The 20,991-nt window shown below is 33.5% G+C and overlaps 1 protein-coding gene across 3 annotated transcripts; it reads left to right on the plus strand.

The window, feature by feature from the left end:
• Positions 1 to 657: 657 nt before the first annotated feature.
• LOC111715690 (uncharacterized) lies at positions 658 to 20,547 on the plus strand. Of its 3 annotated transcripts, none has more exons than XR_002768295.1 (33): positions 658 to 828; positions 2,692 to 2,762; positions 4,101 to 4,174; positions 4,456 to 4,585; positions 4,658 to 4,789; positions 4,844 to 4,948; positions 5,651 to 5,732; positions 6,146 to 6,187; positions 6,332 to 6,428; positions 7,398 to 7,440; positions 7,736 to 7,791; positions 8,156 to 8,217; positions 8,749 to 8,827; positions 9,136 to 9,203; positions 9,689 to 9,748; positions 11,045 to 11,112; positions 11,498 to 11,561; positions 11,660 to 11,695; positions 12,017 to 12,093; positions 12,250 to 12,286; positions 12,376 to 12,416; positions 13,207 to 13,288; positions 13,811 to 13,871; positions 14,105 to 14,159; positions 14,572 to 14,686; positions 14,841 to 15,086; positions 15,506 to 15,640; positions 15,745 to 15,813; positions 17,157 to 17,210; positions 17,906 to 18,175; positions 18,568 to 19,160; positions 19,719 to 20,032; positions 20,403 to 20,547. XR_002768295.1 is itself a non-coding variant. In XM_023491053.1 (31 exons), exons 1-31 carry the CDS (start codon positions 760 to 762, stop codon positions 18,604 to 18,606), a joined length of 2,619 nt encoding a protein of 872 aa, XP_023346821.1. In that variant the 5' UTR covers positions 658 to 759; the 3' UTR covers positions 18,607 to 19,404. The 3 variants fall into 3 exon arrangements, 1 of the variants encoding a protein (XP_023346821.1); XR_002768296.1 differs by having other exon boundaries at positions 19,733 to 20,032; XM_023491053.1 differs by lacking the exons at positions 19,719 to 20,032; positions 20,403 to 20,547 and having other exon boundaries at positions 18,568 to 19,404.
• The last annotated feature ends 444 nt before the right edge of the window (positions 20,548 to 20,991 follow it).

Below are 20,991 nucleotides of genomic sequence, written 5' to 3' on the forward strand. Positions count from 1 at the left end.
TATAAATATTTATTTGTTGAAAATAGCTGAATTCTAGGTCATGTATAAAATAGATCGAAGGGGGGTGGGCAGGGAGGGGCCGTGGGTCCAGAAGTCTTATCCTAGGACGGACCCAAAGTAAAATCTTCACTTGAAACAATAACAACGTTATAAACTGTATTTAATGCTTAGCACTAACATTTTCATAATTATGTTCTTAACAGGGAATAACTACTTTTCTGAAATGTCACTAAAATGATCAAATTAAGAAATTAGAAGTTTATCGTTCAATGACTCACTATTGTAAACTAGACTATTCCAGTACAGTTAAAATCGCTCTGAGTTATCTGAGAATGTTGTGTTTACTATATATGCGGACACAATTCGCCTCAAGCCATCTAGGCCAGGCATACAGAAACTGTCCAATACTCCATATTTAGAATTTCATCAACAATCTGTGTACGCAACAAACACACACCCACACTCGCACACAAGTGTGTGCAAATTCAGGGACCAGGATTAAAAAAATGTAATAAATTTGCAGTTAATTATAGAAATTATGAAAACGTTTTATTTAAGGAACACATTTAAAAAAAAAGTATTTTAAAACTTGAACATACCCCTGAATCTGGAATTAAACAAAGACGATTTAAATACTAAAAATGTATTGCGGCATTCACATGCTGCTGCACATTTAGGAGATCAACATTCAGCAAAACAAATACCAAGGACACTATAGTAGTTTGTTTTCACAAAATCTCAGCAAGTATTTAGATCAACATGGAGAGTGAACACACCAACGAAACTGATTTCAACTACGGATACAGCTCCAGGGTTCAACCGGCGACGGTAATTCTTTTGTTTCTAAAGAAACTGCAATTTAAATAATGTTACGCAATTTTTCGCGCGGGATATAAGGATAAGTGGGGGGGGGGGGGTCTCACCTACTTTAACAATTCATGTCAGAATAAATACATTTAAGACGCCTGCCTAAAGTGCGTATAGAAATAAACGTTTATCAATCAATCAATCAGTCAGAATAAATAATAAGCAGGTCTGAACTATGGGGTTTGTATGCATTTGCAGGGTTGTAGCACTGTTAGTATATATTAAATTGTAAGGACTATTCACTAGAATTGCATAAATAACATTTGGCCCTTTAGCCCTAAAACTTTATGGATGTTAAAGGTAATTTCCTAGAGAATGATTTTTGGATCCCCGTCCTATCAATTTTGTACATGGAACTCGTGTGTAACACCTTAATATAATTGAGTCATGTGGCCTCAGCGCCCGGCCCCTAGCCTATGCTAGCTGCGGCGCTCGACCCCCTAGTCATTTCCTAGCCGAAGCGCTCGGCCAAGAAATTGTCTTATCCTAACCTAACCCTGAAATAATAAAAAATAAATAACAATAATTTAGATGAAAAATAAGTGTCATGTTCAAAATTGATAGGGGGGGGGGGGAGGCGAGGGTCCAAAAATCGTCCTCCAGGAAATTACCTTTAACATCAGTAAGGTTTTTAGAGCATAAGGGCTTAATATTATTTAAGCAAACCTCAGGAAGCAATTCTAGTAAATAGTCCTGTCACTTTAATATATGCTAACAATGCTACAACCCTACAATTTCATACAAACCCCATAGTTCAGACCTGCATATTATTTATTCTGACAAGAATTGTTAAAGTAGGCTGTATATCTGTTACTTCTCATGAATATTACAATACATTTATCGGTTAAGGTTACACAAAACCTAACAACCTAAGAAGAATAACAAGAAATCCAATAAGGATTCTATCGGACTACTCGGACTTTTGCAAACTATAAAAGGAACACAGGGATAAGCCCCTTATGGGCAAACAAGGACAGAGGGACTTCGATCAGAAAGACTTTTATTAATTATGAACAAATTAAAGTACTGTCAGAAACTATTTACTACTTAGGGACTATATAGACCTACGATTAAGGGACTATTTAGTGGATAAATATGACTAGTGGACGAATTACAAAAAAAACTGATTTAGACTGCAATAGGGGACTTTATATCAGTGCCTAGAATCCGGATACGGATCCGTTGAATCAGCAAGATTTTGACTTCCTGGAACCGGATCCAAGGGGCAAAATATCAATCAAGAACTGAAATTTTTTCTATATTGTTTTACATAAAAATAAGCGAATATAATAAGACACAAAAATTGGAAATTCTAAATTAGGAAATTCTGCTTTGTTAAAAAATTCAATAAATTTTAAAGAAAACCTGGATCCGGATCCATTTTTTCCATTGCGGATCCAGGATCCGGTTCCGCATCAAAATTAAGCGGATCCTAAGTACTGCTTTTTATACAAAGTGAATATGACTAAGCCAGGGACTGACAGACACTAAGAAATACATGAAAAGACACAAGAAGAACAGAAATTTGTTAGTGCTTCGAGCACATGTTTAATTAATTTACTCATGTCGTACAATCAAAGCTATATAAAGGATTATCTTTTTTTAAACACAAGAAAAAGCCATGATTATAATAAGATTTTGGTTTATTATTGAGCAAAGAGCCAACCCTTCAACGATTAAAAAATGCCGTTTTTTTTACTTCAAATCCTGAAAACAGTGCTTTTAAAGAAATATGTTTAGCCCCCCTGTGTCCCCCTCCCTGAAAGTACTGGTTGCGCCACTGAATCCTCTGTATGTTAATCTAAAGTATTTATTCCTACATAGGAGATAACTCCTGATCAACCGACTTCAATGGCTGTATATCAGGAGCCTCTTAACCCAAACACCTCGGAAAGGTAATTTTTGTTAACCTTAGCTTTAAAGTTAGTGTTGTAGTATCACTAAAATTAATTCTATAATGCATTTATAAGTCTGATGATATGTTGTTTGACCAACTGCTTGCATTCCTGGAGAAGGCAGTATGTATTGACCCTCCTAGTTTAGACTATACATGCACTATGTGACTTACGAATTATTGTGAACTATCCCTTTAGTAAAAACTATTGTGTGCTTTGATATAAGTTAAATATTCTAGTGCCTGTCTAGATTAACCGTAAAACATTCAGCCCAACAAGAGCTGTAGGAATAGGGTGNTACGACTTCAAGTCTAGGCGGAGGACGCTCTGTCCCCTTATGAGGATCCAGACCATGACTCCCCCTGTGTATCCATAAAGGATGGGATACCTGTGATCACCGTCCCTCCCAGCTATCCCCTCTGACTTGTCCTGACCTTGCTTCAACCTGTCCTGCTTTATCTACAACTTGTCCTGTAATGCAAATTCAAAATTTTTAAAACTTCCTAAGACTTCCTTATCCCTTTCCTCTTCTTTTCAACTCAATGTCATAAAGCACCACTCAGAGATGCGTCAAACTGTAGAAAATGAGTAAAACAAGGAGAAAAGAATGAAGGAGCAACTAATTTGGGGGATATGTGTATAAGAAATAGGGAAGAGGCGATTCTCCTGCTGGAACTTCCCAAAAAGTTTTCTTTTCTTTCCAAATTAGCTGAATAAGATGGAAGATGCATGACCAAGAAAAAAATGGAGAACAAGAAATATAAAAATGTCAATAGTGTGTCACAAGAAGAGGAGCGTTAGCAGATGTGCGAGCACCCAATATAATTGTATCTAATATCATCTAATAATTTTTAAAATATTGGTAAAATGAAAATTTAAAAAAATAAATATGTTAAAAAACTTGTATTAAGAACTAGACGTGTTTATATGTCTAGCCCAAACCAGACAGTCATTAGATGGGCTATGGAATAAACTTTATGCTTAAAAACATGACATTTAAATAAAAGTAATCATGGTTAAATATGTGATATAAATAAATGTAATGAGCTCTTAATAAAAGTAACTTAACTGAGATAAAATAGATAGTAATAGAGATTTATGACTAATGAATTTGAAATAGACAATTGTAGTCAAGTAAAGATACTATAGAGTTTATCCATATTTTTGTCAGCTGTTTCGTTTGGATCCCAATAAAATCAGAAATGCAAACCAATTTCAAATTTCTTGTTGGAGCATAATTGACCTTAGCTGACAAGATTGAACCTCATACTTAAGTAAGAAGTAAAAGCCTTCTCTTTTAATGAAATTGAACAAGTAATGAAGTCTGAATAATTTCAGAACTGGATCCTGGCATCAGCCTGTGGAATCAGATTTCTCCCAAACTGTTATTAAATCAGAGCTTCCTGATGCAGGTACATGCTTTTTAGTCAATTTGGAGAGAAAGTAATTTTCTATTTAGACAAATCTATGGTTTCTTTTTTACATTGTTAAATATTTTTTTAAGAAACCCCCCACCTCTCTTTAATTATGGGGAAAGAGGAAAGAAGAAAATTGATGTTAACAACTTCTTTATCAGCATAAACTTTATCTCCAGAAAGTCACAAATTTTTATTTTCTCAAAATCTGACGTGACAAATTCATTTTTATGTTAACTAGAAGCGTTGCCGATATTCACTTCTGATTATTTCCTTAGAAGCTGTACATGCTGCTGTCAAGGCTGAGATCGAAGCAAAAATGGATTCAAGTCTTGTCAAAACAGAACCAAAGTATTCCAGATCAAGATCAAGATCTGGTTCAAGATCAACCAGAAAATCCAGATCCAGGTACAAATTTGAATTTGAAAAGGAAAATATTAGGATTTACGATCTGCTCAGAAACAATTTTTTATCTTTTAGTCGATCTAAATCTCGTGATCGTCGGCGAAGACGTTCCAGGTCCCGTCACAGGCGGAGAACAAGGTCAAGATCTAAGTCTAGAGGACGACGAGCAGGTTCCAGGGATAAATATGGCAGGGTCAAACGACAGGGGTAAGAATTTTTTAAATATAATGTTTGAGAAAGATTTTACATAATTTGTTTTAGTGCGTCGAAATCCACCTCCAGATCAAGATCTAGAACTAGGTCAAGGTCAAGATCAAGGGGGCATGGAGAAAGAAGGGGTAGTAGGGACGGTGATAGAAGATCCAGGTATAAATTCATAGCCAGTGTTATACCTCTCCAAGTAGGCGTGGATTTAAAAAGAGTGGGGTTGACTTTATTTATTTATTGCATAAGAGCAGATGGAGAACCTAAAAACGTAATATTTAGCAAACAGTGATAATGCAGGTCCAGTCTTGTTAAAGAAAGCCATGTTTTTTGTTCAATCTTTGTCAATATTCACTATAATTGTAAGTACAAAACAAACGCTATCCGTGCTTCTAAGTTCCTTATTCATTTCAACAGTTAGTCAGTGGTTTATTTCAGTCATAAGACAATTGTAAACTTCCCTAGTAACGGGTATTGGTGGATATATCCTTTACCACGAGGCGGTCGGGAGATTCCACATTTGGGATCTACCTAGATCATTACTTATTTATTTATTTATTTATAAACCCAGAGGTTCGTGTCAACATAAACCAACTGTGGTTTTTTATACCGAGTTAGTGGTCTGTATTAATGTATAGCCATCTTTCTCAGCCAGCCATTTTTTTTTTTCAATTATAGCCATTTTGGTGACCTTCTTTTGGCTGGCTAGAGCAGTAGTTTATTTCAATAAAAACTAGTTTAGTCCCCCCCTTATCACAAGCTACTAACAAGCCAGTGTTTCTTTTGGATACTCTAACAATTGTTTTAATCCTAATTTTGCATGTCAACTATTTGTCGACAGTTCTTATTCTCCCTGTACACTAGACGAAGACGATCTCCAGATAAAACCCAGCAGATGATGTTGATAAGGAGGGAGGTCGAGGCCATGTATGACAATGCTATGCAGGTATCAATCTAGGAGGATATTTCACAGATTTTTTTTTACCTATAATGCTTCGGATACATTTAATTTTGATGCGGATCCTGATCTTAGATCCGACCTGATAAGAATGGATCCGGATTTTACAAGTGAAAAATAAAAAATTGCAAAATAAATTCGTCTTTTAAAAATTTTTTTTTTTGGAAACTTGATGATTATTTAGAGATTAGGAACTTCAACATTTAATGTTAACAGGTCTGGTGTTTTGATAGCAAACATTTTTCCAGTTGGATTTGGTTGTTATTTTGACCCTTGGATACGCATACTTTTGCGTATCCGGATACTAATCCAGGAAGCGAAAATTTTCGGATTCGGATCTGGGAGATGTTGAAAAATTGAGAAATTAAAAATGACATTTTTATTACTTAAAAATATTTTAGGCTATGATTCGTAAGAAAGAGGAAGAGTATGCTCAGCTGCAGGTAACTTATTAAAATAGTTTTGAATAAATGTTCTGCTACCTAACCTTGCATTGTTTTAATCTAAAGGATGCTTTTAAATTAGATTAACAATTGATTTGATTACTAACATTTATCATTTTTCTTTGGAATTTGTACAATGTTCAGGCTCTTGTTGTTGGAGCAACTGGTTTTGTTACTGGAGGAGAAGCAAATGCTAGTGCTGGATACACTCCTGTCCTACCTATCCAACCTGCTACATCTGGTACAATTATTATTTTTATATTTGGTTAATCATTATCCCCCCCCCCCCACTGGGGTTGAAAAGTCGATTTCGTGGACTCCAAGACATAACAGGTTGTAACTTGTTAACTATCTCTAGAAATTCTCTACTTGGAAAAATTAAGCATTGCTATTCAGTATTTCATATTTGAAAATAAAACTGAATTTTTGGTCAAGCAAGTTATTTACCTTTAGATAATTTTTAACTAATTTTTTTCGATTTTTAATCGGTCTGCAAAGAACACTTTAAAGCAAATAAATTTTTTTCTACAGTTTAATCCCCCCCCCCCTTTGTATATCTACAGGTTAAACTATTGTCCCCCCCCATATTTATATCCACCGTTTAAACCACTGTGCCTCTCCCCCATTTCTGTATTTTAAGTTTAAATCACTGTGACCCCCCCCCCCATTCCCCCATTTGTATATCCACAGTAAGGGTGATTGATTTGTGATTATTGCAATAACAAAAAATTTCAAAATCGCCATACGGTTACGAATAGATGATTTAATATCAGAGAAATCACCGAATAGGCCTCAAAAAAACATTTTGAAAAATTTCATGTTACGCATCATTTTCTTTGAAATTTTATGCTGAATTCAAATCTGAAAAGCGCTTTCAAAAATGAAGATTGATGTTCGAAAATTCGTCAAAAACATTAAAAAGTTTAAAAACAGATTTTTGTCCGTTATTTGGATTTAACTTCTTTAACTTTTAATATTTTTGAAAGTGCTCTTCAGATCTTAATTCAGCATAAAATTTCCAAGAAAGTTATGCATATTATGACCCCCCATTTCTATGTTCATAGTTAAAAACACTCTGACCCCCCTCTCCTCCCAAATATTTTTCACGATATTTAGAAGATAAATTTCGATCTGGGTTGACCATATTCAGTTCTTGAGATTTTAAGGATTGAAAACAATGAATTAAGTTCTGATAATGAGTTTAATGTAGGCTGGAGATCAGAACCAAGCCGACCCTCTATGGCAGCAATGAGGTGGAGTGTTTAGAATTAAGTTAAACATTGCTCTCAACAAACTTTGTGAAACTTTGATTTTTATTTTTCATGATATCTTGATATTTTACACGTAATTTATTTTTAATATTCATGTTTTGTTTAATGTTTTTTTTGTGCTGTTCTCTTTTTTATATTAAATTCTTGCTCTTGTGCAAAATTCTTGTTCCGATTTTTGTTCTTTCCTCTTTTTGTCCTTGGCAGTTCTTTGGTTTACTTGGCAATTCTTGTTTCTAATGTTGTGTATTTATAAATAATAAGATAAAAATATATCTAGGGATTCTGCCTCCTCAGCTGTGGCTAATGTTGTGGCCAGCATGCCCCCCCTACCAGGTAGAAAATGAAAAAAAGGATATTTGCTAAATAAAAACGACATTCAAAAATATTTTTCTCATTACTGATTTAAAACTTAATTTAATATTTAGAATATATAGAATTGTGGTAGGCTTTTCGCAAAAATATTAAAAATTGATTATACGATTTCTACAACAGCTTTACACTTATAAAAAATATTTTTGTGTTCTACAGTAGTAGAATCATCATGATATTTGTTTATCAAAATATCCACATTTTACCTTTTCTAAACATGGGATTTTTCTTCTTTTCCCCCCTGATGCTCAATGAAAAGGATTTAGCACCCTACACATTTTCCTTGTGTATTATAATTTTTCTTCCTTATCATTTTCATATTATGTAGGACTACCCACACTAGGAGAGTTGGGTCTAGATAAACGGCACGGAATCTACAATATTTTACTGGTAAGATGGAACAAAATTTATCTTCGTAGTTGGTCTGTTAAATTAAGATTTACCTGTAAGAAATTATGCTTAATTTTATTTATTTTTAACACAGACATAGATTTTTTTCCAGAGCCCGCGATTTAAAAAATTCGAAAAATTACGGCTCGAGTCCAAGCTGTCGTTGGGCCTTATTTACGGCTTGAGCTTTTGGATTCAAGCTGCATCTTATTTTCACATAGTTAAGTTCAAAAAAACAGTTTAATATTCTATTTGCCGGAATTTCATAGCAGGAATTGGCGCATTCCGGGTTTTTATGAGAACAAGACGCATTATTGAGCCTTATTCTTCACTAAAACCAACCAAGGTCGGTTTTATTTTCATTGGGCCTAACTCCCTAAGTCGAGCCGAAGATCTTGCAGCTGTCAATCACGTGACACAAAGCTGTCGTCAGAGTTGGGTCGAAGATTGGGTCTAAAAGTCGGGTTAAAGGAATTACGGCTCGAGCCGAAGTTTTTAAATCGCAGGCTCTGAATTCCTGAAACTATTTAGGAGCTAAAGAACCGGTTTTTCCCGGTAGTTGAACTCTCCGAGATACCGGAACACGTGGCAACATTTGTGACCAGTGCAGGTTGAATTTTATCTTACATGGACTATTTAATGGAGGGTCATGTCCGATTCACAACCGTACTTTTTAAACCTTTATCTGATTACAAATATGGAAGAAATCTTCGTTTTCTAGCTTGACATGTTTTATTATTGACAATTGTTTCTAAAACACTTTTAGAGAAATATTTAAAAAATCAATTTTCAAAGGAAAAAACGTTTATATCATATTCATTCTTGATTTTATATTGTGAATCGGACTTTCAAACTTTAAATTATGTCTGCGACTCCACTTTCTTTTAATGACTTAAAAACTATAATATTTCTTTTTAGAGGGGTCTAGGTTCATTCAGGATAATCTAGACCGAGCCACACTTGCTGATAAAGAACTCATTTTTAAGGAAAGCAATCTTGTCATATTCTCAAACATTGTAACACAGAAACACTGGACTGAAACTATAAAACAACTGAAAAACATAAATACAAAATGGCTCTCGGAAAATAAAACTTTCATCAGATGTTTCAAACATTCAAACCCTAAAACACTAAAACTTCTAAAATACTATTTAAAGACATGTTTAACTCTTGGCTACTCACTTCTTCAACTACTTTGACTATTTAGACCGCAGGGGTGGTCTGTGGGTTCAATGTCCGGCTTCCTTTCAGATCTTAAGTTTTTTAGCTCTATAACACTCTATTAACACTGAAACTTTCTAAAACACTAAACATATCAAATTTATAAATCCTAAAGCACAAAATACTAAACATATTAAATATATAAATCCTAAAGCACAAAACACTAAACATATCAAATATATAAATCCTAAAGCACAAAACACTAAAAATATTAAATATTTAAAACAAAACAAGATTACTGAATGTTCAGAAAATCCTACCGAAGACTGTTTGGCTCTCCATGAATGTTTTTGGAAATTATGTAATTCAGGTGTAATTCCAGTAATATATTCCGCTCTCTTATCTCTATATAATTCCAGTAATATATTCCGCTCTTATATCTATATGATTCCAGTAATATATTCCGCTCTTATATCTATATAATTCCAGTAATACATTTCGCTCTTATCTCTATATAATTCCAGTAATATATTTCGCTCTTATATTTATATAATTCCAGTAATATATTCCGCTCTTATCTCTATATAATTCCAGTAATATATTCCGCTCTTATATCTATATAATTCCAGTAATATATTCCGCTCTTATCTCTATATAATTCCAGTAATATATTCCGCTCTTATATCTATATAATTCCAGTAATATATTCCGCTCTTATCTCTATATGAGATTTTCTTAATCTATCTGAATTTAAAGATCTCTAGGATTAAGTAAGGAACCTCTTGGTTTTGGTTTTTATAAAGTCTTGTGATTTTCAACATGTATTTTTTAATTCATATTAAGAACTATCATTTGCTGAATTGTTTAATATTGTTTTTTATTTAGATTTCCAACCTAATCGTTGCATATATTAATTTTTATCTCATCTTTAAAGGGAGTGTTCGCGAAAAATGAAAGGGGGTATAGGCTCGCGGCTAAAAAAAGCGCTTTTGATTGCTACTAATATTACTTCTATCTGTTACGTCTATAAGGAGAAAATTGTTAAAAACGACTGATACCGAAGAACGTAGTGTCCACACAGATTCAGAAAGATGCAACATTCAACACTGATCGTCGTAAATAAATCAATTAAATTCCAAACAAATCATTCAGATATTACAAACAATAGTCGTCGATTATTTTTCGACGCATTCGTAAATGGTTGATATTTCATAATATTTTGTATTTTTCATGATCTGAGAGTTACTTTTGAAAACATTTATGCATGTTTCGAGGATTTTTGATAATGAAGACGACATTTTTATATTTTCCAGGAATGTTCGAAAATCCAGCGCCAGCGAAAATTATTTAAAAAAAAATATAAAATATTTTGAAATATTAACTATATACGAATGCGTCTAAAAATAATCGATGACTACTGTTTGTAATATCTGAATAATTTGTTTGGAATTAAATTGATTTTTTTACGATCCGAGTTAAATGTTGCATCTTTCCGAATTTGGATGGACGCTGCGTTCTTCGGTGTGAGTAATTTTTAACAATTTTCTCCTTATAGACGCAACTGATAGAAGTAAGCTTAGAAGCGATCAAAGGCATTTTATCGCATTAAGCCTATACCCCCTTTCATTTTTCGTGAACACTCCCTTAAAGTAATATATTTTTTAAGAAATATTTTGAGTGTGGAACTCCAATGCAGATTCATATTTTGTTCCAGAAAATACTTCCAGACACAAGGAAACTTGCATTTAAAATTTTTATGTAATAAAAATAATAATAATAATAATGATTCACATGGGCTCCAAATTACAAAGCTCGGATAGGATAGGATAGGGTATTTTATACCAGAATTGTGAAGTAAAGGCGTCTCAAAAAGTTAATGCATTTGAATATTTGTTAAAAAATAATGCTCAAAAAACAATGGTGCCCAATGCCATTCGAGGCCGTACACTGCCCCTTTATTGCGTTCAAGGGTTCTTTGTCTGGGGGCCGACATTGGGGTCTTTTGTAGATTCCATTTTATTATGTTGATCCTTATCATTCTTGTTGTCTGTAATCTCTATTAAATATCTTAAAATATGTCTAACCTGCAAGATGTTTTTAAATGTATATATCTGAGTAGAAAGCTGACATTAAATAAATACGGAAGCCGAGTTGTACAAACTGCACTTTCATACATTTCTAAGGTAAAGATATTTCTTATTTGATAATTTGTTTATCAGAATAAAGTAGAATTAAATTCTTCTTTTTAGTTAAACTTTCCTGAAAAAGTATATTTTTTCAGGAGCAACATCAACAATGGGCACAGGAGATAAACAAGGTAGATAATTAAGTAAATTCAATTTTTACAATTGGCGTTAACATTGACCATGACCATGACCATGACCATGACCATGACCATGACCATGACCATGACCATGACCATGACCATGACCATGACCATGACCATGACCATGACCATGACCATGACCATGACCATGACCATGACCATGACCATGACCATGACCATGACCATGACCATGACCATGACCATGACCATTGACCATGACCATTGACCATGACCATGACCGTGACCGGGACCGTGACCGTGACTGTGACCATGACCGTGACCGGTATAATGACTGATGACCTAACCTCTTAGGATGTTGTTGCCTTCTGCCGGGACGGGAACGCGAACCATGTTATACAAAAAATAATGGAGACTGCTGAGGATTTAAGGAAATCATTAATCAATCAAAAAATCAATCAAGTCCATTCTAATATTTTTTTTTTATAAAATTCCAAAACCTTATCCTTTCTATCTATCCAGTACCAAAGAATCGCCACGAATACGTTAACTTTATGAAACTAATGAAATTGATTAATTTCTATCAGGGCGCCACATATACAGCTCATGCTCTACAGAATTAACGTAAATATTTCTTTAATTCTATTAATAATTTTTTTTGAATTTTATGTATATTTTGTTCTTTCCCAACGAAATAATTTTTTTTTATTCAGGATGTAGCGCTAACCCTTTGCTCCGATAGGTTTGGTTGCAGGCAAGTTTTATCTTTTGTCTATTTTGTAAATGCTCTTTATTTTATACTTGTTTTCAAAAAATAGATTTGACCAGGGCCCAATTTTGTTGCGTGACAGTGATAACCCCGGGCAATGTTTTGGTTTAATTTTAAAAAGAGAAAATATAATGTGAAGAATTATTAAAAAAAAATGTGTAGGATGAAAAACTAAATTACAAAAATCATCCAAGTATCCCCCCTCGCTCTCCTTCTTTCGCCTCTGGTTACATAAAATCCATTATGACGAGAATGAAAAAGTTTAACAAAGAAAAGATTGCTTCTTTAAAGCAAAGAAATATTAATAAGAACAACTTTAGTCGCAACTTTGAATTTTATCACTTGAGAGTTATCTTAGGACTTCATAAAACACTGAACAAAAAACATTAGATTTTGTTTGGAAGAGGGGGGGAGTGGGTTGTGATCCGGATCCATTGGATCAACATTTTAGCTCCTTGATTCGGAATTCAGGTCCAAGGGCCAAAATTTCAACCAAAGCATCGAAAAAATCTTATTGCTCCAAAAGCACCCATTTAAAATGTCAACCAAAGATATCCCATTGAAAGTATACCTAGTTCATTGAATAGTAAATCAAGTAAGTGCGTGTTTAAAAATAACGAAAACGAAAGACTTCTTTTAAAATTTGTTTTTGTGAAGAGAAACTAGCAAAACGTTAAGAAATATTATTGAGCTGGATTCGGAATATGGATCTGGTTTTGTATCCGGGTCCAGTTTTTACAGTTCTAATCCTGATCTAATGTATGTATCTATCTAGAGTACTGCAGAAGGTTATCCAGGTGTTTGGGGATGACCAACGTAAACAATGTAAAGCTGCTGTATTGCAGATGATGACTGAGGTAAAAAATTTCTATTTGAATAGTTTCAATATTAAACATGAGGTCGGGGGAATACGCACTTGAATTAAGATAGGGTTTAAATTTTAATTTAATTTTTCTGAGAGTTAACTACATTCCTTTGTAAAGAGCTGGGTTTAACATGGATCTGCATAAATAAGATTTTTGGGATTTAATGAAAATTGCTACATACCAAAAAAAATTTTTAAAGAATGAGAATTTTTTTTATAGTGTTAAAAAATTATCAATAATTTGGAAGAAAAATGAATTTATAGAACGAAAAGAGTATGTGAAATATTTTTCAGATAAGACTTAGCGTCTGTTAATATAGTTTGTTCGTTAATGTTTGTTCAATGTAGGTGGTTTAGATCTACTTTTTCGGTTTTTTAGATTTAACCTCTGATTATAAAATATCTGTAAATCTCAACGAGAACAGGTTTGCTGTAAATTATTCTGAAAGTTAACTGTTAAAAAGTGTTTAATTTATAATTCAATTAGAGTTTTATTGATTTTGTAATAATTTAGATGACAACCAGTCCATTCGGAAACTACGTTATACAAGATCTTATGGAATATGGAAACCCAGGAAAAAATCAAATAGTCAATTTAAATTTTGAATTTTGAATTTCAAATTTACTCAGAAGAAAATATGTGAAATAATAAGATTAAAATTTAGATTTTAAATTTGGATTACATTGTACAATTTACATATATTATAATTGAAACATTTACCCTTTGATTTTGAATAATTTGTTGTTATTATTGATTTTTTTGTCCCTTGTTTGATCTATATAATGATTAATTGATTAATATCCTCAGATGACAGAAATAGAGTTTTTCAAGAATGTTTGGGGAATGTCCTCAAAATGTCAAGGTAGGGTGAAACCTTGAACTTTAAATTTTTTCTTTTTAAAGTATTAATGCTTTTTGACAAAGCTATGAGTTGGGTCTTAAACACTGTAAATATATTGTGATCATTTTTCTATTAATTCAGCGCTGAAATACAAAGTATCTAAATTATTAAGAAAATGTTAATTGTTTAACCAGCTCTGTACAGTATACAGTGCACACTGTATGTACCAGTGTACAGTGCACACTGTATGTACCAGTGTACAGTGCACACTGTATGTACCAGTGTACAGTGCACACTGTATGTACCAGTGTACAGTGCACACTGTGTGTGCCAGTGTACAGTGTACACTTATTAAAAGGCAGGACTAAATGATTTAAATTTCCTCTGCATGTTACAATCCTGAAATTCTGATATAATTAATCTGTTTGTTCAGGAATAAGTTTGCGAGTAATATAATCGAACATGTTCTAAAGAAAGGAACTACAGAGGAGAAGATTCAGGTTGTCAGGGAGATATGTAACGTTGAGTCCCTCGACACTATGATGAAGGTTAGAGATATGATATAGAAGAATTCGAGTAGTTTTAACTTGGGGCCAGAACGTATAAACGAAATCTATAACTTCTAACCTAACTGCTCTCATACTTTTACGAAAATATTTTTTTAAAATTTTTTGTTGGTATCTTATCTTGCATTATGTTCAGGACCAGTTTGGTAATTATGTTGCTCAGCGGATGATTGAATGCTCTGAAGTTGATGTTCTTCAAGTTATCCACAGTAAAATGCTCCACGTCATTCATGACGTAACGCCCTCTGTCGACGACAAAATGCGGAAAAATCTTGAAGTTAATCTCCAAAAGCCGAATATTGTCGAGCTTGCAAAGGTTTACTGTCAAAATATCGAAGCATTTGAGTATGTCAGACATAAGCATGCAGATATCTTGCCTAAGGTGAGAATCAGAAATAATTTCATTGATGTAATTACAAAATGTTTCAGTTTTTTATGATTTAAATTTTAAAACGTGTTGTGCTGAAAAAGGATGTATTCCTGTATACTGTAAGATTGACAATCAATTGATTAATAAACAAAAACAGAGGCGCAACTAGGACTTCTGATTTTTTTAAAACTAACTATAGTATAATAAAATTTCTACAATAACTCTATTGGTTTTCTTATTCCTGTGATACTGATTTTCGCCATTCTTTCTTTCTTTTCATTCTGCAGGGGGGGGCGCGCCCCCCCCCTCTCAGGTGCTAGGGGAGGGCGCGCGCCCGGCCGCCCCCCCCCTAGTTGCGCCTCTGAACAAAAAATGCTAGATGTTTGTTTATTAGCATTTTTATGTTATTAAAAAATTGTATATATTTATAGATGGATCAGTGGTTGTCCGATATATCTCAGCATTGCGCGGTAAATATCGAAAACCACGAGGTTTCAAGACTGACAGAGATCCTAGCGGATATTAACGGAACTAATGAAAATGGTGATCTTGATTCAATGCGACAGGTATTTTTATAATAGTCCAATTTGAGATAAATTTTCCTTTTTAAGTCTTTTTGATTAAAAAATAACATTTAGAAAATTATTTTTTTTTCAATTTATTTCTCTAGGATCTACGAAGCTACCTGAAATGTTTGGTACAAGATTATTGTAAAAAGGCAGCAACCTTCCATGTCAAGGTAAGGTTGTTTCTCCCCCCCCCCTCTACACTCCGTCCCGCCTTCTTGAAAGAATAAATAAATCGAGGAGGATGAAAACCCCTTATTAATCTCGAACGAGCCACGGCCCGCTTATATACTATTCTGGGCTAGTGTACATGTAAATTTGTCGGTGGGCTAATCAGCTGTTATATCTCAGTGGACCCTGGATATTTTTAGGAAATTTCTAAAACCTCTGCATAGCAAATTTTAGGTTTTACTACAACAAATTTTTATTCTGGCTATTTGTTCATTCTATAAAAATAATTTTTACTTAAAAAAAAGTTTGTAATGAAGTTCAGGGTCCAGATTAGAGTAGAACTTTGATAGATAGTGGGCCCTGGAGTAAGCAGAAATGAGATACTGTAGCTAAAATCTTGTGATCATAGCATTTAAAAATAACTGTTCTACTTTGCTACGCCCATCCGAATAGGATGAATGCGCATTCTAGATAGATTTTCATTCGGACTTCTGTCATGGTGGCTCTGGTCCATGTATACCATTTTCTTAGTGCATTGAATGAACAGCAAACAAATTTTTACGTTCTTCTAGTTCTCTGAGTTCTAGGGGGGCTCTGCCCCCCTTGCCTCCCCCTAGATAGGCCCTTGAGCGAGCATGCCGCAAAACACGTTTGGGCGGCGGTGATTACCCATTGAGGACTATCTGCACTCCCCCCTTGTCTAATCCTCCTATTTTTTAAGAATCAGGTCATGTTAGGGCATAAATGAAATATTGAATTTTTGTAAATCAATAGAAAATAGTTTCAATTGAATTAAAGTTTATGAGTTCAATATCCTTTAAAATGTTCAACTTTTTTACGCGCATTTTCAAATATTCCTGGTGTAGAATGACGCAGATAATTCCAACTTTTTTACGCGCATTTTCAAATATTCCTGGTGTAGAATAACGCAAATAATTCCGAGTTTATAGAACTTTTATTAATTATAGAGAAAACCATAGAATTTTTCCGGGTGGGTCCATGGGGAAAATTATGGTGATAGGTATGCCAAATATTTTGCTATTATATATCGCGAAGGGTGGCAATTACGGAGGCAGAAGAGATCTAAGCTTTACCAGAATAAAGTGATATAATCATTGCAATACTTTAGTACATTCATATTTTATGCCCTAACGTGACCAGATTTTTAAAAAATAGTTGTATCTTCAAGAATTAGAAACTTTAAAACTCATAATAATCGAAGGACGAGGATTTCGAGTTGGCTCGGGCGAGAAAATGAGGAGAATGTAGCTCGGAAGAGAAATTGTTGTGGCTGACATTCCTCCCCTCTGTAAACAAATCAGTAAATAATTGTAAATATTTTTAGGTTTCTAATACGAAAGAGATGCTGGAATCCCAGGGTATTACATTCAATCCTATGGTAAGTTTGACGGATATAGGAGTTTAGTTTAAAGGGAAGTTTTATCAAAAAAGCTCTTGTTTCACATTTTCTGCGCGCACGAATATTCTGCGTTATCTGAGGATATACATATTTGGCAATCTTGAATATGGAGATAACTAAAAAGGAATAATTAGTGGATAGCGGAAAAGAAATGTGAAAATGGGAAGAAGAGGAGAAAAGTAAGAAAATTAAGGAAGAGGAGAAGAGTTAAAAAATAACGGAAGAGGAGAAGAATTGGAAAATTAAGGAAGAATAGTAGAATTGGAAAATTAAGGAAGAATAGAAGAATTGGAAAATTAAGGAAAAATAGAAGAATTGGAAAATTAAGGAAGGGAAGAAGAATTGGAGAATTTTAGAAAAGGAAAACAAATGGAGAATAAAGAAAAGAGGAGAAGAATTGGAAAATGTAGGAAGAATAGAAGAGTTGGAAAATTAAAGAAGAGAAGAATCGGAAAATTAGGGAAGAGGAGAGGAATTGGAAAATTAAGGAAGAAAAGAAGAATTGGAGAATAAAGGATGAGGAGAAGAATTGGAAGAAGGAATTTGGACAGCAGCAAAGAATAAGAATAAGACAAAAAGAGATGATTGTTTGTTATAAATGCCAGTAATAGAGCTAAGAGAGTTGACTAATTAAAGATGCTAGTCTACGTAAACTTATTATTATCATATTTTAGATTGGTACAGTTATGCAGGGACTACAACCTGTAGAAACTACAGGAGGTGAACAAGGGGGGCCTGGGTACAGTTCAGGGGGTCCGGGATACAGCTCAGGGGGAGCTGGATACAGCTCGGGTGTTCCTGGATACAACCCAGCAGCTTATCAGACGGGGGGATACAGTGACAGAGGATTTGGTGGGGGTGGATACAGAGGTCGAGGATACAACAGGGGAGGTGGACATGGTGGATCAGGGGGTTCTGGTGGAATGTATCATAAACGCCAAGAGGAAGAATATGTTTAATTTGTTTTTAAATCATTTATTTTTTACTTCGATCCGTTTGGACCATTTCTAATTTTGTGTACATCATAAAAGCCGAAGCCACAATCTATGTAAAAGATACACATAAAGAAAAAAATCAAATATTTGTAAAGCCCCCACTTGAATTTGCTTTTAATTTATCATAAAAACAAATACAATTACAATATCATTTGACCAACAATCAAGCTAGTGACGTCACACTACTTTAAATAATTCCCTTCCATATTAAATAATTAGCTTGTCATAAACAGAAACCTTTTCCTTAATCGATTTCCTTTAATATCTCTAGAAAGTAATTACAAATGTTTAATCTAAAAAGAAGTCATTTTTCATTAAGAATTAAACATCTGATATTCTAGAGAGATGGGTATGACCAGAACGGATCAGGATACTACTAAACTTGGATATCTGGATATAAACAATCTTGATATCTATGTCGGGATTTACGGGATGTTTGACGATATAATCGTCTGTGTATTTCGTACTTTGTACAGGGTACACAATATATAGGATTCAGGACACAGAACCTGGATTTCATTTTAATCATTACTTACTTTTTAAACATTTTTAAAATGTTAAAATTTGATGCTATAGCATGAAGGAGCATCAAATTTAAAATTTGCGATCTAATTGAACCTAATTAGTTTATCAGTTAGATCTATATTTTATTTCTACGACTGAACTATAAAGCAAAATTCTTCTTGTATAAGTTGATCAGACAATTTTCTGTGTAAGCTTGATAAACGTTTTGTTTATGTTTTAATTATGTCTAGTTCATAGTTGTAACTTACTTTAACATTTTATCTTTTTTACGACAGCATGCATTATATATTTTACATTTTATGTTTTAAGTTTTACATGATCAAGAAAGAATCCAATTATTTTCCTGTAGCTATTCCTGGGTCTGAAAGATGTCCCTTTTCATAATCCCTATTTGACCCAGCCGCTAAGGGTTACATCTTATTTACTCCACAAGTCCTCTGACTAATGCCGAATATACTAGAAGTACCTTCTAAGTTATATACTTATTCAATTAAGAGTTGTGTTTAGAGCATGGAGGGGGATTTTTTATGTATTTCTAAAAAGCTTTATTTTTATTTTATTACTGATTAGTTATTGAGTTAGATCAAATATTACATTTAAACTTAATGAATTCTACTGCATTAAATTACAAGACATAAGTCAGGGGTAGGATGGGCCAATTGTAGGTTTATAACCATTTTATATTTCAATGATATTCACCTGTGTACTCATTAGGTCTGATCTTGATCCAAGTTGGGTTGCCCCTCTCGCTGCTCAGTTTTGCATATAGGGATTAGGTTTATTGGTTCTCCCTGTCTAGTGACTGCCCTGATCCGAGTTAGGTTACTTTCTTCCCCCCTCAGTTCTGTTTGAGGGGTTTAGGAAGCTTATTCAATGCATCTAGGTTTCGTCCTCAGATCCTCATCTTCAGCCTCATTAACCTGTACATTTATATCAAACTTTATATGCTTAACAACTACGGCTGAAGGTCATAATATCTAGTAAGTTTTACATCATCTGTAATGTATATCTTTTACTGTACATCGACAAAGAAGCTGTAAAAGATCAAAATGTATTTTCTGTCATTCATTATAAGAATCATTGTTCATAAACTATAAAGGAGAATTCTAATGTGTTTAATTGATGTTATGATTTAATGTACATTGTACTGTATTTATATACAGATCAATCATTTATTGGAACATCTTTAATAAAAGTTTTTTTTCTAGATAAAATGTTTTGTTTGAAGAAGTAGACGATTTGAACATTTTGGCAGAACTAGTTTACAAGTTTATTTTTTGGGTATGTTATCTTTCTAGGAAAATCATTTGAAAGAAAGATAAAAGGAAATTTATTTTTAACAATTCCGAGCATATTTAAGATTTAGCCTAGTGAAGACTAATTTATTGTCTTTTTCAGCTAAATAACTCTTAGAAATTAACTGAAACTGCGTCGATTTAAAATAAGTTTGCTATTTTCTCGCCAAAGTGATAACTTAGAACAAAGGATCAAAATCAAACTTTTAAAACATATAAATTCAAAACTTATTCGACTTCCGATTTTTGAGGATCTAAAAAGTTCTGGTTGAAAAGAAAAAAGAAAATAACGATGTATAACATTTAAAGCCGATATATGCAATTTTCTCATTTAATTCTACTTGTTCTTGTTATAGTTGGATGCTGATACAGCTGATTGGAGATCATTGAACAGATTTACTGTACCCAGCTAAATACTCAGTAAAGAAAACAGCTGCTAATGTTGTATTTTGAGTGTTACTAGTTCGTTATTCTAATCAGATAATAAAGTTTTTAATTTTCTACTAGCTTAAAGTTAATGTTAAGTACCTTATACTGGAGAATGAATGAAATTAGAAGCTTTAGTGTGTAAAAATATTATATTGTGTCCCGAAAACACAACAATTGAGAGATCTGAAAGGGATTGTAAGCGTAATCTCAAGTGACCCTCCCTCCATGTAAAGATGATAATGCCTGATTCACAACGGTACCCTTAAAAGCTTTGACCGATCAAGGTGGAACTAAGAATCAGTTTATAAATTTAAAAAAGAAAAGTTTTAATTGTGGTTTCTCTACAAAATTGACTTGCGCATTTCTACTACACAAAGCATATACAGGATAAGGAATAATCCAGGTTGAACATATTTAAACCTAGAAAAACGGCAAAAACTTCTACATAATAGAGGTTTTTAGGGTACCGTTTAAAGGAATGGAAACTTAATTTCAAGCGAAACTCCATGCATTTAT

The sequence above is a fragment of the Eurytemora carolleeae genome, unplaced genomic scaffold (genome assembly GCF_000591075.1).
Source record: "Eurytemora carolleeae unplaced genomic scaffold, Eaff_2.0 scaffold14, whole genome shotgun sequence".
NCBI lineage: Eukaryota > Metazoa > Arthropoda > Copepoda > Calanoida > Temoridae > Eurytemora > Eurytemora carolleeae.

What these genes read in the sequence shown, in the direction of transcription:
- LOC111715690 (XM_023491053.1), top strand. Translation starts at nt 760, where the DNA reads ATGGAGAGTGAACACACCAACGAAACTGATTTCAACTACGGATACAGC. An exon ending in AAGAGTATGCTCAGCTGCAG is followed by an intron (nt 6,188 to 6,331) that starts GTAACTTATTAA and finishes TACAATGTTCAG; the next exon opens with GCTCTTGTTGTTGGAGCAAC. An exon ending in TATGGAATATGGAAACCCAG is followed by an intron (nt 13,872 to 14,104) that starts GAAAAAATCAAA and finishes TAATATCCTCAG; the next exon opens with ATGACAGAAATAGAGTTTTT.